This window comes from Pipistrellus kuhlii, unplaced genomic scaffold (genome assembly GCF_014108245.1).
Source record: "Pipistrellus kuhlii isolate mPipKuh1 unplaced genomic scaffold, mPipKuh1.p scaffold_m20_p_25, whole genome shotgun sequence".
Classification (NCBI taxonomy): Eukaryota; Metazoa; Chordata; class Mammalia; order Chiroptera; family Vespertilionidae; genus Pipistrellus; species Pipistrellus kuhlii.
The window spans coordinates 2754109-2767652 of record NW_023425524.1 but is presented as its reverse complement, the minus strand read 5'-3'; the positions used below and the strand labels follow the sequence as shown (position 1 = coordinate 2767652).

The window sequence follows — 13544 nt, the reverse complement described above, 5'->3', positions numbered from 1 at the left end:
AAGCCCTTAGCTTTGGATAAAGAGCAGAAGGAGTGGTAATGTGTTCTTGCTTTTCAACTGGAGTCCGGTTTGTGAAAAGGTGTTACTTAACTGTGGACAGACATGAATGCAGACTGGGAAATTGCTTCATATTTTTATTTTAAATATATATATATTTTATTGATTTTTTTTACAGAGAGGGATGGAGACGGATAGAGAGTTAGAAACATCGATGAAAGAGAAACATCCATCAGCTGCCTCCTACACACCCCATACTGGGGATCAAGCCCACAACCTGGCATGTGCCCTTGACCGGACTCGAACCCAGGACCCTTCAGTCTGCATGTGGTTGCTCTATCCACTGAGCCAAACCTGGCTAGGGCTCTTCTAAACTTCTTGACACATGGAAATAATATTATAGTTGGTTCCAGTCATTACCAGAAAGAACCACAAGGGGGCAGAGAAAACCCTATCCTGTATGCATTGCTCAGTCTTACCACCCACAATAATTGCAACTCTGTGAACCTGTACATAAAACAGAGACCCCATCGCCTCCCCCCTACCCCCCACAGTGCTTGCTCTTGTGGCCCACATTCTCTGGGTTAAATGAAGACCACATCTTATTCTGTCTACTCACAGACTTGAGGTGGACATCCTTCAGTTCTTCAGCGGATTTTGCCCTTTTCGGGTTATTTATATGACTTTCCATCTGACTGCAGAGGCATCATGGGACCGTTGGACCCTCATATCCAGATGTAATGCTTCATAAGTTTTCTCAACTGGTTGGAATTCTGCATTTTTCTCATCTTGTGCAAGTCTAGCAGGACCAAAAAACATGCAGATAATGAAAATGATCCTTGAAAACAATATAGCCTTTTATAGCCGTGTTCTTTTAATATCATAACACTGATTTCTCTTAGAATACTGGGGTGCACCAATGGCTTTTCATTGACTCAATTTATTTCCATTATTTGTAGTCATGAGTGTTTCTAGGGTGATTAGAATGTCACTGTTTAGCCAAAGGAATCCTTTAACTGGCCCAGGTAGCTTTGTGTGTATATGTTTTGTGACACCCTGTACATACACATATTAGACTATGCATATGTATGTAAATATATGTGTTAGAATGGAATACCATTGGCAAGAGTGACTGTATACCAATGCAGATTTTTCAGGTTTTGTTAGAAATACTCGCTTAGCCGTGGCTGGGTAGCTCAGTTGGTTAGACCATCTTCCCAATGTGTCAAGGTTGTGGGTTTGATCTCTGGTCAGGATACATACAAGAAGCAACCAATGAGTGCACGGATGAATGGAACACCAAAGCGATGTTTTTCTCTCTCTCCCTTTCTCCCTCTAAAAACATTTTAAATAATGTTAAACATGCTCTTTTGACGCATAAGATCAAAATTCTGACCTCATTTCTCCCTCAAATATTCTTCTATAGCTCAGTCATTTCCCAAGTCTTCAGTGTCGTTTGGCTAAACGAGAGAGAACCCATGATATTGTGAAAGAATTCTTTTAAGCGTCAGCTATCCCACTTAGAAGCTCTACCCACAGGGACTTCTGGTTCTGCTTCCGATGGAAAATGATTCCAGAGACTCTGGGTCTGGGGCAAACCCAGGTGTGACGCTGCACCGCAAACACAGATGGCGTTCTTGGGCGGGAGGTGGGCGTCATGGCTGCAGGAGCAGAGGTGATGGAGAAGGTGATGGAGTTCCAGGGAGGACCTGCCTCACTGAGGAGCAGCCAGAGATGCCCCCGGCCTGCTGGAGGTGGTGAGGGAGTGGGTAGTGGGGGAGCCAGGGGGGCATTTGCTGGGTCATGGGCAGGAGAGGAGAGTGTCCCGTAGGGGATCCCAAAGAACCAAGAAAGGTGCCAGGCCCAGGGGGGGGGGACACCCCTGGGGCAGTCCCAGCGAGGGAAGAACTCTCCTGCCCTCTGACCTGTTTTGGCCGCAGAGGGGGCTGAGACGCATCATTGGAGGTTCATTTATTTCCTGGCGAGTGACATGGTTTGGCAGTTCACGGTGCATTGACCTTTCCAGGTGCATGTCCCTCACCCCTTGGGGAGGGTGGGTGGGCCCATCACGGCCAGGCCTTGGCTGGGCCGCCGCAATCCCGGACCCCACCGCCAGGGGGCGCTGCGCCCTCAGGTTCCCCCCGCCCCGTCCGGGCCGGGGTGGCGCCCGCCCGGGGCTGGGAGCAAAGGTTGGTGCCTTCACAGCCGGACCTTCCTTCGCCAGAGAGAGGGGCCGCGGCGGCGTCATGGCGGTGGGTGCCAGGCTCCGGTGGGGGCGCCGGGGGCGCGGGCGGCGGGCGGCGGACGAGGAGCCCATCGTGGAGCAGCTGGAGCTGGACGACGGGGCGGCCGAGTGCCCCGCGCGCCCGGGGACCCGCAGCGCCCGGCGGGTGCACCTGGCCGCCCTCCCCGAGCGCTACGAGCCGCTGGAGGAGCCGGGGTCCCCGGGGCCCCCGGGGTCCCCGGGGCCCGGGGACAAGCCCAAGCGGAGGTACCGGCGGAAGCTGAAGAAGTACGGCAAGGTAGGCCCCGCCCCCACTATCGGGGATCGGGGTGCGGGGTGCGCCCCGGGCTTCCCACGGGGGAACGGATTCCATCCCCACGTCCCCTGCGCTCAGCCTCCCGCGCTCCCCTCTGCCCTTCTGCTCCCTCCAACCGCCCTCCCTCCAGCATTCCCCACTTAGCTACCCCCTGTGACCTGGGAAATGAAAGAAAAGTTTCCAATAAGGAGAGAAATTAACGCCCAGGTGACCCTAGGCACCCACCCGCTGCTGGCTGGTTAAGGACAGTGCCGAGGGTGGCTCCCCAAGCCAGTTCCCTTCCTAGGTGTGTGTGTGTGTGTGTGTGTCTGACACTCCCCTGTGGGCTGGGCAGGTGGGGAAACTGAGGCCTGGGCGTGGGCAGGTGCGCCTAGAAGGCGACCCAGTTGCAAAGCGTGGATTGCATCCTCCTCCCCAGGAGAGCCCGCCCGCTGAGACCTGAGTTCTAGCCCCCAACTATCCCCAAGGTTATTTCAAAGGGCCTGGGAGCTGGACAAAGACACAGATAGGCGCCTGCAAAAAGAATGCCGTTGGCCCTGGGGGTGAGAGGCCGAGGAGGGGGGGGAGAGAGAGAGAGAGAGAGAGAGAGAGAGAGAGAGAGAGAGAGAGAGAGAGAGAGAATGAAGGAATTTCCTCCTTGGGATCAGCCTGGAAGCATCGGAAGCTACAGCTGCCCCTGCCCCCTGGGGCCGGACAGGCGCCCAGAGGAAAAATCACAGATGAGTTCCTTAGTGGCCAAAGGCCAAAGGCCCTGCCGGTTTATTGTCCGGGATTCCTGGGCCCTGCAGCCGCCCTTCTCCTGCGTGGAACCAGCCAGGCCCCATTCCTGGAAGCTTGGGTGTACCCTCCTCCCTAGAGTATGGCTGCAGCCTGGGGAGCAGCCTGCAGGCAGGCAGTTATAAACCTGGGAGTGCACACGTGATGAAGCGGGACTCGGAGGTGGGGAGTCCCGCCAAGACTCACCATTTGCTTCCTGGTTCTGGCTGGGCCCAGGCAGCCATCGTTGCTCTCAGCAAAAGGTGAGTGGATCAGGTGCCCGTCTCAGCTCAGACGCTGGCTCCGAAGATGCTTTTTTTTTTTTTTTAAATGCATTTTTATTGATTTTTTACAGAGAGGAAGGGAGAGGAATAGAGAGCTATAAACATCCATGAGAGAGAAACATCGACCAGCTGCCTCCTGCACACACCCCCACCGGGGATGTGCCCGCAACCAAGGTACATGCCCTTGACGGGAATCAAACCTGGGGTCTTTCAGTCCGTAGGCCGACGCTCTATCCACTGAGCCACACCGGTTTCGGCTCTGAAGATGCTTTTGGGGGTCCAGGCATTGTGCTAAGCACTAGACACAAAAATGGGGACCCCACTCACTTCTGACCTTTTCGGGGAAAGATGAATTGGGATCACTTCATGGGGATGCAGAGCATGTGTGTGTGTGTGTGTGTGTGTGTGTGTGCATGTATGTGCTGGAGGTACAGAGACCTGCGGAGAAAGAAAAAGGTACAAAATGGCCCCTGGGAGAGAGAGAAAGTCAGCCGGCCGGACAGACAGGGCAGGCTTGCCAGGCAGCGTGGGAAGTGACAGTGAGGTTTGTGCTTGTCATCAGGGATTTTCCTTGATACCGGGCTCCCCGGTCATTGAGGTTGGACGGGCCACACGGTTGAGGGACAAGGTGGGTGTCGAGGTCCATGCACGCTGAGGTCATCGAGAAGGATGAGGGAGGTTGGGGACGAGGAGAGGAAGACGGGGCAACAACGCCATCTGTGTTGGTCACTGGTGGCCGTCTGAGTGTTTCTGTTGTGATTGCATTTGAGTCCTTGCATGGACCTGTCTTGCATGGCCAGGTCTTACAGAAAAGAGGCAGGAGGAGTGGAGATGGGAAAGGAAAGGACAGCCTGCCCGGCCGGTGTGGCTCAGTGATTAAGCATCGACCTAGGAACCAGGAGGTCACGGTTCGATTCCCGGTCAAAGGCACACCCAGGGTTGCAGGTTCCATCCCCAGCGTGGGGCGTGCAGGAGGCAACCGATCCATGATTCTCTCTCTCTGTCTTCTTATTTTTAAAAAAATATATTTTATTGATTTTTTTTACAGAGAAGAAGAGAGAGGGCTAGAGAGAAACATCGATGAGGGAGAATCATCCATCAGCTGCCTCTGGCACACCTCCTACTGGGGATGTGCCCGCAACCAAGATCCATGCCCTTGACCGGAATCGAACCTGGGACCTCTCAGTCCACAGGCCAACGCTCTATCCACTGAGCCAAACCGGTTTCGGCTCTCTCTCTCCTTATTGATGTTTCTCTCTCCCTCTCCCTCTCCCTTCCTCTCTGAAATCAATAACAATGTATTTAAAAAAAAAAAAAAAAGAAAGAAAGAAAATACGGCCTGGTCCTCACCCTGGGTATGTGGCTGTGTCTGAAATGCAGACTTCTCTGGATGCAACGATCAGAGCCTTAAAGGAGACACAGGTGTGGGTTGCTCAGCGCTCTGTGCTGCTGGTAGAGAGGACAGGGCTGGCTCTGGGATAAGGGAACTAGGGGAAACCTAGACCCAGCCTTCAGACGATCTGGTAACACCTGCAACAGAGGAGGAGTCAGCTTTGGTTAAAAATAATAAATAAATAAACCAAAACCGGTTTGGCCGAAACCGGTGTGGCTCAGTGGATAGAGCGTCGGCCTGGGGACTGAAAGGCCCCGGGTTTGATTCCGGTCAAGAGCATGTACCTTGGTTGCGGGCACATCCCTAGCGGGGAGTGTGCAGGAGGCAGCTGATGGATGTTTCTCTCTCATCGATGTTTCTAGCTCTCTCTCTCCCTCTCCCTTCCTCTCTGTAAAAAAAAAAATCAATAAAATATATTTTTTTTTAAAAAGAAGAAAAAAAAAAAAAAACCGGTTTGGTTTCTGAGCCAGCAGCCCCTCTGCTGCCCCCAAGATCTCGGAATGATCTGGAAATACGAGGAGCGTGAAAGCACGTTGATTCAGTGACCTCTGTCCTGAGTCCCCACGTGTTCCCAGGTCGGGGTGGGTGTGAGACAGACACGGTAACTGGCTCATGTGCCCCCGGGGAGAGGAAGAAGCAAAAATGATTCTCCCGGGATGCCCCCTCCTGCAGAAGCCCCCTGACCGAATTCTTTGCCTTTTTTTTCTTTCTTCTTTTGTCTCGATTCCTAAACACAGAACGTGGGGAAGGTCCTCGCCAAAGGCTGCCACTACGTGGTCCTCGGCCTGCAGGGCTTCGCCGCCGCCTACTCCGCCCCGTTCGCCGTGGCCACCAGCGTGGTGTCCCTCGTCCGCTAGCGGGGCCGCCGAGGGCCCCGCGTGGCCAAGCGCTGGCCTGGGACCCAGGAGGCCACAGGTCACCGTCCGATTCCAGCCTCTGCAAGCCCAGAGCACCTCGGACCTGAAGCCACAGAATGACCTGGAGAAAACAAAACAAACAACAGTCTTTGCCGTTTGAATGGGACGCGTGATCCGAATGGGCCATCTGCCAAGCTCTCTCTCTCTCACCTCTCTCCAGTGGACAGTCCCGCAGAGATTTGGGCCGATGTTGGTTTGGGGTCCGAGTTCAGTTTGTTCATCCTTGGGGACTGGCGGGGCTGGCTGGGGTGGGAGCACCGCGGTGGCGATGGGGAGGGAGGACTTGAACCCGGAGTGAGGACATTTGCTGCCTTCTCCTGGGAAGGCTGCAGGCTGACAGGAGTCCTCCCTCCCCTCTCCTCCCCCACCCTCGGTCGCCAGGAGTTGAATCTCAGGCCTGAGAAGGAGGAAGTGACATCCCTTTGAAGGCCGCGACACTCCGAAGCTGGGTTGATTGACAAGGCATCATCACGACTGTTTAAAGTAGATAGATGCTTGTCATCGCCGTCAGGGTGACATGGACGTGCAGGGGGGCTGAGGGGAGGGAGAAGGGCAAGTTCAGGTGCGGGCTGCGTGGTGGGCAGGGTTGGTGAGGGGGTACACACATGGCTGGTGCTGTCCTGACTCAGGCGCCAGCAGCATCAGCCCGGCGTCTCTGGGCCAAGCCGTCGAAGAGGGCTTTGTCCCGGGAGCCAGGGAGATGCCACATCTGGGGTGAGAACGTAGGACGCAGAGAAGGAAGCAGGAAGTGGGAGGCGGGCGCGGGAAGGAAGTAGAAACAGGACAGGAAGGAGGTTGGAGGAGGGCGGTGGAGATCCAGTACCGGGATTCGGGCCTTTGGCGGGAGGAGAGGGGAGGGCTGAGGGCTCCTGAGTTCACGTTGTCTGTTTTACTGGCATCCTTCTCTCTTCTGTGCTGCCCACTTTGACCACATCCCACCTGGACTCCAAGGTCAAGGTGAGCATGGTCCTGACGCCCCCCCAGCGTGACCCAGCGACAGATGGGTCCCCTGGCCAGGAAGGTGGGAGACAGGAGGTCCCTCACCCCAGGCCCTCCGCCAGCTCCGGCCATCGGCCACTGTCCTTTGTTCCCGGAATCTCTGAGAGTCCAAAGTGGTCATTGCTGGGGGATCGGAGGCCCCGATGTTCTCGTTCCAGCCACCGAGCCCAACCAGGTAGCCCCGTGGAGCGGGGACGGTGGGCAGACAGACAGATGGACAGAGAAGGAAATGGGAGGTGGGGAGAGAGAGCCATCGTTGGGGAGCGAAGGCTGGGAGGCGCACGGTGAGTGAACTTGGACTCAATGCCAGCGTCACTCGTGTCCGTGCGGACGAGAGAAAACAGATGCTCTAGTTCAAGCCCAAAGGATGGAAGTTATCACACAGGAGGGTATTACAGCAGGCCTGGCCCCCCGGGAGCTGGCGGGGGAGGGGAGGGAGAGAAGGATGATGAAGAGGAAGAAAAAGCAAAGTTGTGTTTAGTGGGAGAGTTGGGTCTGCTGATCCTGAGAAGGAACATGGGAGAGAAGGAGGGAGGGAGGGAGAGAGAGAGGGAGGGAGGGAAGAAGGGAGGGAGGAAGGGGGGGACCAGTTGCTGGAAGTGGTCCAGGGATGCTGAGCAGCCCCTGAGCGCTCCCTGGGTCCCTGAAAGGTGACCCCAGGAAGGACAGGGAAGGCCACTGCAAGACCTTCCCCACCTCGTGCCCCCACCCTACCCCGGCCGCCGCCCCCATCTTAGAGACGCTATCAGGCCAAGTTCACTTGGCCCTGGACTTCTGGAAGGCTGGTTAAGCATTAACCCAGGAATTCCAAAAGTCGAACCTCACAGAGGTTGTGCCCGCAGCCAGATTCCTGGGTCAGACAATGAACTTCAGACTCGCCGGGCCCCGAACTCTCCAGACTCCCCGAGGGGCCGCCCGTGCTGGCCACCACCTTCTGTGCCTTTTCTTTCTCTCCGGCGTCTCCCCAATCCCCAGGCCCGCGCCCCATTGAGAATGGGGGATCAGAGCTCTTTTCCTACGTGTTCGGCCTCCGAGGCTTCTTTTGTATCCTGGTCGCGGCCGGTTATGTAAATAAAAACCCCGGTTGGTTTAATTTCTGTGCGTGAAGATGGTTTTTTTTGCGCCCTTTATGGCCTTTGCATTAGCCAGATGCCCGCGGCGTCCAGCCACAGCTGGCCAAGGACTTCACTCAGCAGGTGAGGGTCCAGGCCCCAGGAAAGAGGCCCTGACTCACCTGGTGCTCTGGTTGGCTCGTAAAGGTGGGGCCACTCTCTAGAATCTTCTAGAAGCCCAGCAGGATGGGGTTCGGTGTGCAGGAGCCTCGGCTCATGTATTTGCTAAAAAACGAAAATGTCCTTGCCTGGCCCGTGTGGCTCAGCCGCTGAGCGTTGACCTGTGAGCTAGGAGGTCACAGGTCACAGCTCTATTCCAGGTCAAGGGCACAGGCCCGGGCTGTGGGCTCGATCCCCAGGGTGGGGCGTGCAGGAGGCAGCCGGTCCATGATTCTCTCTCCTCATTGATGTTTCTACCTCTCTATCCCCGTCTTTCCTCTCTCGGCAATCAATAAAAACATAGTTTTATTTTTCTAAATATTTTATTTGATTTCAGAGAGGAACAGAGAGAGAAAGAGGTGGGGGGAGAAAGAGAGAGAGAGAGCGATCAACAGTGTCTATTGTTGATGGAGGGGGGGACTTCTTTCTTTTCTTTCTTTTTTTAAAGTACGTATGTTTTTATTGATTTTAGGAGAGAGAAAGGGAGGGAGGGAGAAACATGAATGTGAGAGTTGAACGTGTATCAGCCTCCCACTGGGGATGGAGCCCACAACCTGGGCATGTGTCCTGTCTGGGAATTGAACAGGCGACCTCTGGGTGCATGGGAGGATGCTCAACCACTGAGCAACACCGGCCAGGCCAGGGCCAGGCGGGACCTCTGAGGGGATCTTAGTGGGGGCTTGTTCAGCAGGAATGGCCTCTGTCTGGGGAGATGGGAGGGGTCGGGTCCCAGAGCCCACGGAGAAAACAGAAGTAACGGGGTAGGTAGGCCGAGGTGGGTGCAGGGGTGAGGGAAAGCGAGGAACCACAATTCTCTCAGCTTCTGGCCGGAGCAACAGAGACGGCACCAGCGGGGGAAGAAACGGAAGGAAAAAGGCCGGAGTCTTTCCAGCTCAAGGCCAAGGCCGTTCCCCGTGTACAATGCCGCTCTGCTGGGCCAGAACTATTATACCTGGGCTTGCTGCGGCCGCGGCCACGCTATTTCCTGAGCCATTGTTACCGTTTTCACCTTGGAGCCTGGTGAGCAGTCCCACGGCTGGCCCCGGCCCTGACCTTGGCTCTGGGGGAGGCTGGAACTTGCCGGCCACTCCCCTTGGTCTCCGCTGGCATCGGAGTCTGCTGGACGCTGGACAGACACATTCAGCCCTGTGGGGGGGGCAGGGGCTTATGAGGCAGGGAAATCCAGGCCATGAGGTGTTCAGTTCTACGTGGGGCTTGAGCCTCACCACAGCACATGGACACGCGTGTCATGGTCCCCGCTGTTGACACGTGGGGAGAGGCCTCTCTCCTGCATGGATCTCTACAGGGCACAGCTCAGGCCCTGCAGATTCTGACCCCACCCTCCGTCTCGTTTTTCTTCTCCTTCCCTCCCTCCTCCCTCCTTCTTCCTCCCTCTTTCCTTCTCCCAGCTATCTAACCAGATGGTCCTCTTTTTTTTTCTTTTTCTTTTTTTTTAAACATATTTTATTGATTTTTTTACAGAGAGGAAGAGAGAGGGATAGAGAGTTAGAAACATCGATGAGAGAGAATCACTGATCAGCTGCCTCCTGCACACCCCCTACTTGGGGATGTGCCCTTGACTGGAATGGAACCTGGGACCCTTTGGTCCGTAGGCCTCTGCTCTGTCCACTGAGCCACACCGGCACTAGGGCTATTCAGACGATCTTTCCGCTAGACTCTGTGTGGCTTCCACCACCACATTTGGCCCAGACTATTAAGAGGATTAGGTGGAATTCCCTCTCCCTGGGGAACACGTGAACAGTTTTCTATCCACATTCCTGAAGCTCAAGGTGTGGTTCGTAAATAAATAGGATGAAAGGGGCATGGAGGCTATTTTGTGCGAGACACTTTGTTTCATCCTATTTTCCTGGGGTTGGAGGCCATCCCAGCGGGCAAGGACATTCTTCCCCTGGCCACCCCCCTCCCCGAAACCTATCCGGCCCCAGTCCTTCCTCCCCCTCTCCCAGCCCAGCGGGGCTGAGATGAAAGGCCAGCCTGCCCAGCGGCCAAGGAAAACAATGGCAGAGACACAGCAGCTGGGAAGGGGAGGGGCCTCGGGATTCTGCATCCGGGCTGATAACCTCCTCAGAGGCAGAGCTGCAAAGACTGGGGGGGCTCGGCCATGGTCATCAAAGGAACTTGGGGGTGAGAAGGTCCCTGGCCCTCAGGGTCATCAGCTTAAGCCCCCTCGACCTTGCCCTTGATGTCTGAGGAATAGAGGTGATCCTCCCCCCTCACCATGAATTCCTTGGAGCACCTATTTTTTTAAAATTCTATTTATTTGTTTGTTTATTGATTGATGATTGATTGATTTTACTGATTTTCCACAGAGAGAAAGGGAGAGGGACATCCATGAGAAAGAGAGGTAGAAACATCCATGAGAGAGAAACATCGACCAGCTGCCTCCTGCAACCTCCCCCCCCCGCCCCCCCCGCCCCACCGGGAATCCAACCTGGGACCTTTCAGTCCCACAGGCCGACGCTCTATCCACTGAGCCACACCGTTTTCTGCTGGAGCATCTATTGATTGATCAGGTATCAGCTGAGACATGACGGTGCCCCAGATACACAGGGAGACCCCCAGTCCCAACGGGTGGAAGGAAGGTCGCCTTACAGGGGGGACTTGGCGAGGACAGACACATTGCACCTCTTTCTTCTGGCCGGTCCCCATTGCTTGCTCCCCGCCTGAAGCCACACACTCCAGGCATCTCTCTCCTCCTCCTCCTCCTCCTTACTCAAAGGGCAAGTGTGGGAGGCCGACACAGTGGGGAGCTGCCTCTTTCTCTCCGGGCGGGGCCCTCCTTCAGGGAGACAGGGGACTCCATGTCTCCGCCCGAGAAGGGACTGCATGTCTCGGCTGGTTGGGGAACAGACACCTCATCCTACTTCCCACTCAGGATGGCCCTGAGGGCCTGCCAGCCTTCTGCCCCCCAGGCCCTGCGGGGACCCCAGTCCAAATGCCAGGGGCCGCAGGCAGCGTGGCTTTGCTTCTCCCCAGTGGATTGCCAAACACTCGGCCTCCAGGTCACTTGCAGGCCCCTCTCTTCCCTGAGCTGGGTCAAGGGAAGCTGTGCTCAGGATTTGCTCCCCAGGAAGGAAAGGAGAACTTCCTTTCTGGGCCCCAAAGAACCAGCTGCAGGCACACCCTCCCCTCCCTCCTCTCCCCCACCTTCCCTCCTTGCCAAAATGCTGGTGGCGGCGCCCCCTGGTGGACATCTGGAGCAACTGCAGGAGACAGCCGCCCTGGACCCAAAGGCTCAGGGCCTGGGATTGAACTCAGGGAGGCGGGAACTGGGGTGATCCATGGTTGGGGTGATGCCGCCACCAGGTCCAGCTGACTGTTGTCCTGAAGAATACAGATCTCGCAGGACCAGCTATTTCGGTTTTTCAGGACAAACGGGAGGAAGTTGACTATTGAAAAAAAAAAAAAAAGTCAAAGCAAGCCAAAGACAACAGGAGGCGGGCCAGAGTTTGGAGCCGCAAGCCTTGATTTCTGGAAAGATGAAACATTGAAGAGCAGCTTATCCCAACCCACCCACAAGGCGCCGTCCGGTGAACAGGAACGTGTTTGTTGTAGAAAATGTAAAAGTCACAGCGAGGGACCTATTTGACAGGTGTCCTCGGTCGCTTCTGAGTTTTCCCACTTGTATTTGCTTGTTATACGTACTGATTTTTTAAAAACTTGTTATACCCTTTTTTTTTTTTTAACTTCTGATATGAGCCAGCAGAAACTAGGAATTTTCTGTAAAAATTATGGGTAGGATAATTTTTTTATTATTTTTAAAAAATATATTTTATTGACTTTTTACAGAGAGGAAGGGAGAGAGATAGAGAGCTAGAAACATCGATGAGAGAGAAACATTGACCAGCTGCCTCTTGCACACCCCCTACTGGGGATATGCCCACAACCAAGGTACATGCCCCTGACCGGAATCGAACCTGGGACCTTTCAGTCTGCAGACCGACGCTCTACCACTGAGCCAAACCGGTTTCGGCATAAGTAGGATAATTTTAAAATATAATTTAAAACAATTTTTTTTAATAAGTAACAATTTGGATGATTCAAAATGAAAAAAGAAAAAAGGTGTAAATGTGTGTAGGACTGAAAAGTGTCCGTCTCTCCCATATTTCTAGCCACCCAGTTGCTATCAGTAAATGATGTTACTCTTTTTATTTTATTTTATTTTTTTTATCCTCTGGGTGAAGTCCACATTCCTTTCTGCACAGTGTAATTCTCTCTGCCATCTGGTCTTGTTTATCTCCCCAGCCCTCTCCCTACACCCAGACTTTGCCCTGTGCTTCTGAGCCCGCACTGAACTTAGCCAAGTTCTCTGTCACCCTCCCCCTCTGTCCCCTACTCTCTCTTCACCTAGCAAAACGTCCCTCATCCGTCTGGCCTCAGCGCCTGTCCACAGGGGTGCCCAGTGCCCAGAGGGTCCCAGGGGCCTCCCTTCCCTTCTCCCCTCCCCCCTCCAGTGGTTTTCTCCTCCTAACCTGAGGGGATTCTCCCAGGCTCCTTGCCATCAGACACCCTTCCTCAATCTTTTTATTTTTTAATGTTTTGATATATTTTTATTGATTTCAGAGAGGAAGGGAGAGGGACATGAGAGAGAGAAGCATCCATGATGAGAGAGAACCCTTGATGGGCTGCCTCTTCAACCCTAGCAGGTGCCCTTGACGGGAATCGAACCCGGGGACCCTTCGCTCTATCCACTGAGCCGAACCGTCCAGGGCGCAAAGATAGCTTTATTTACCTGCAGCAAATACAAGACACGGGACTCACTGCTAAACTCTGCAGGTTAGCCATGGCTGGCATACACCTTGGCTCCAATCCTCTGTGATCCTCTGCAGGTGGCTGCTGCAGCTGCTGAGTCCTGAGCTACAGTTTAAATATATTTTATTGATTTTTTTTTTTTTAACAGAGAGGAAGGGAGAGGGATAGAGAGCTAGAAACATCGATGAGAGACAAACATAGATCAGCTGCCTCCTGCACACTCGCTACTGGGGATGGGCTTGCAACCAAGGTACATGCCCTTGACCGGAATCGAACCTGGGACCCTTCGATGCTCCATCCACTGAGCCAAACCGGTTTCTGAGCTCCAGTTTAACATTTAGCCAGAAGCCCCATGGGACCTGTCCAGACCTGGAGAGCTTTGTGGGGTCCAGCTGGAGGGTCGTCCTGCGGGCTTGGCCTTGGGCTGCAGTAAAGGATGCCAGACTCAGGGCCCAAAGCACAAATTCCCCCCAGTGGGCTGGGGGGCGGGGGAGGGAGAAGGCAGTTCTGCCTTTTTCCTGGGGGATCTGCCAGCAAATGTAGTCCCTCCTGGTTTGGAGGTCTCCCCTTCTCAAACCCCCATCGCTCTGCGCCAAGCATAAGGTGGCCAGATC

The 13544-nt window shown here is 54.6% G+C and overlaps 1 protein-coding gene across 1 annotated transcript; it reads left to right on the top strand.

The window, feature by feature from the left end:
- The first annotated feature begins 2193 nt into the window (after nucleotides 1–2193).
- Nucleotides 2194–6062, top strand: CUNH1orf115 (chromosome unknown C1orf115 homolog). The gene is made up of 2 exons (XM_036453474.2): nucleotides 2194–2519; nucleotides 5708–6062. Exons 1-2 carry the CDS (start codon nucleotides 2244–2246, stop codon nucleotides 5825–5827), a joined length of 396 nt encoding a protein of 131 aa, XP_036309367.1. The 5' UTR covers nucleotides 2194–2243; the 3' UTR covers nucleotides 5828–6062.
- The last annotated feature ends 7482 nt before the right edge of the window (nucleotides 6063–13544 follow it).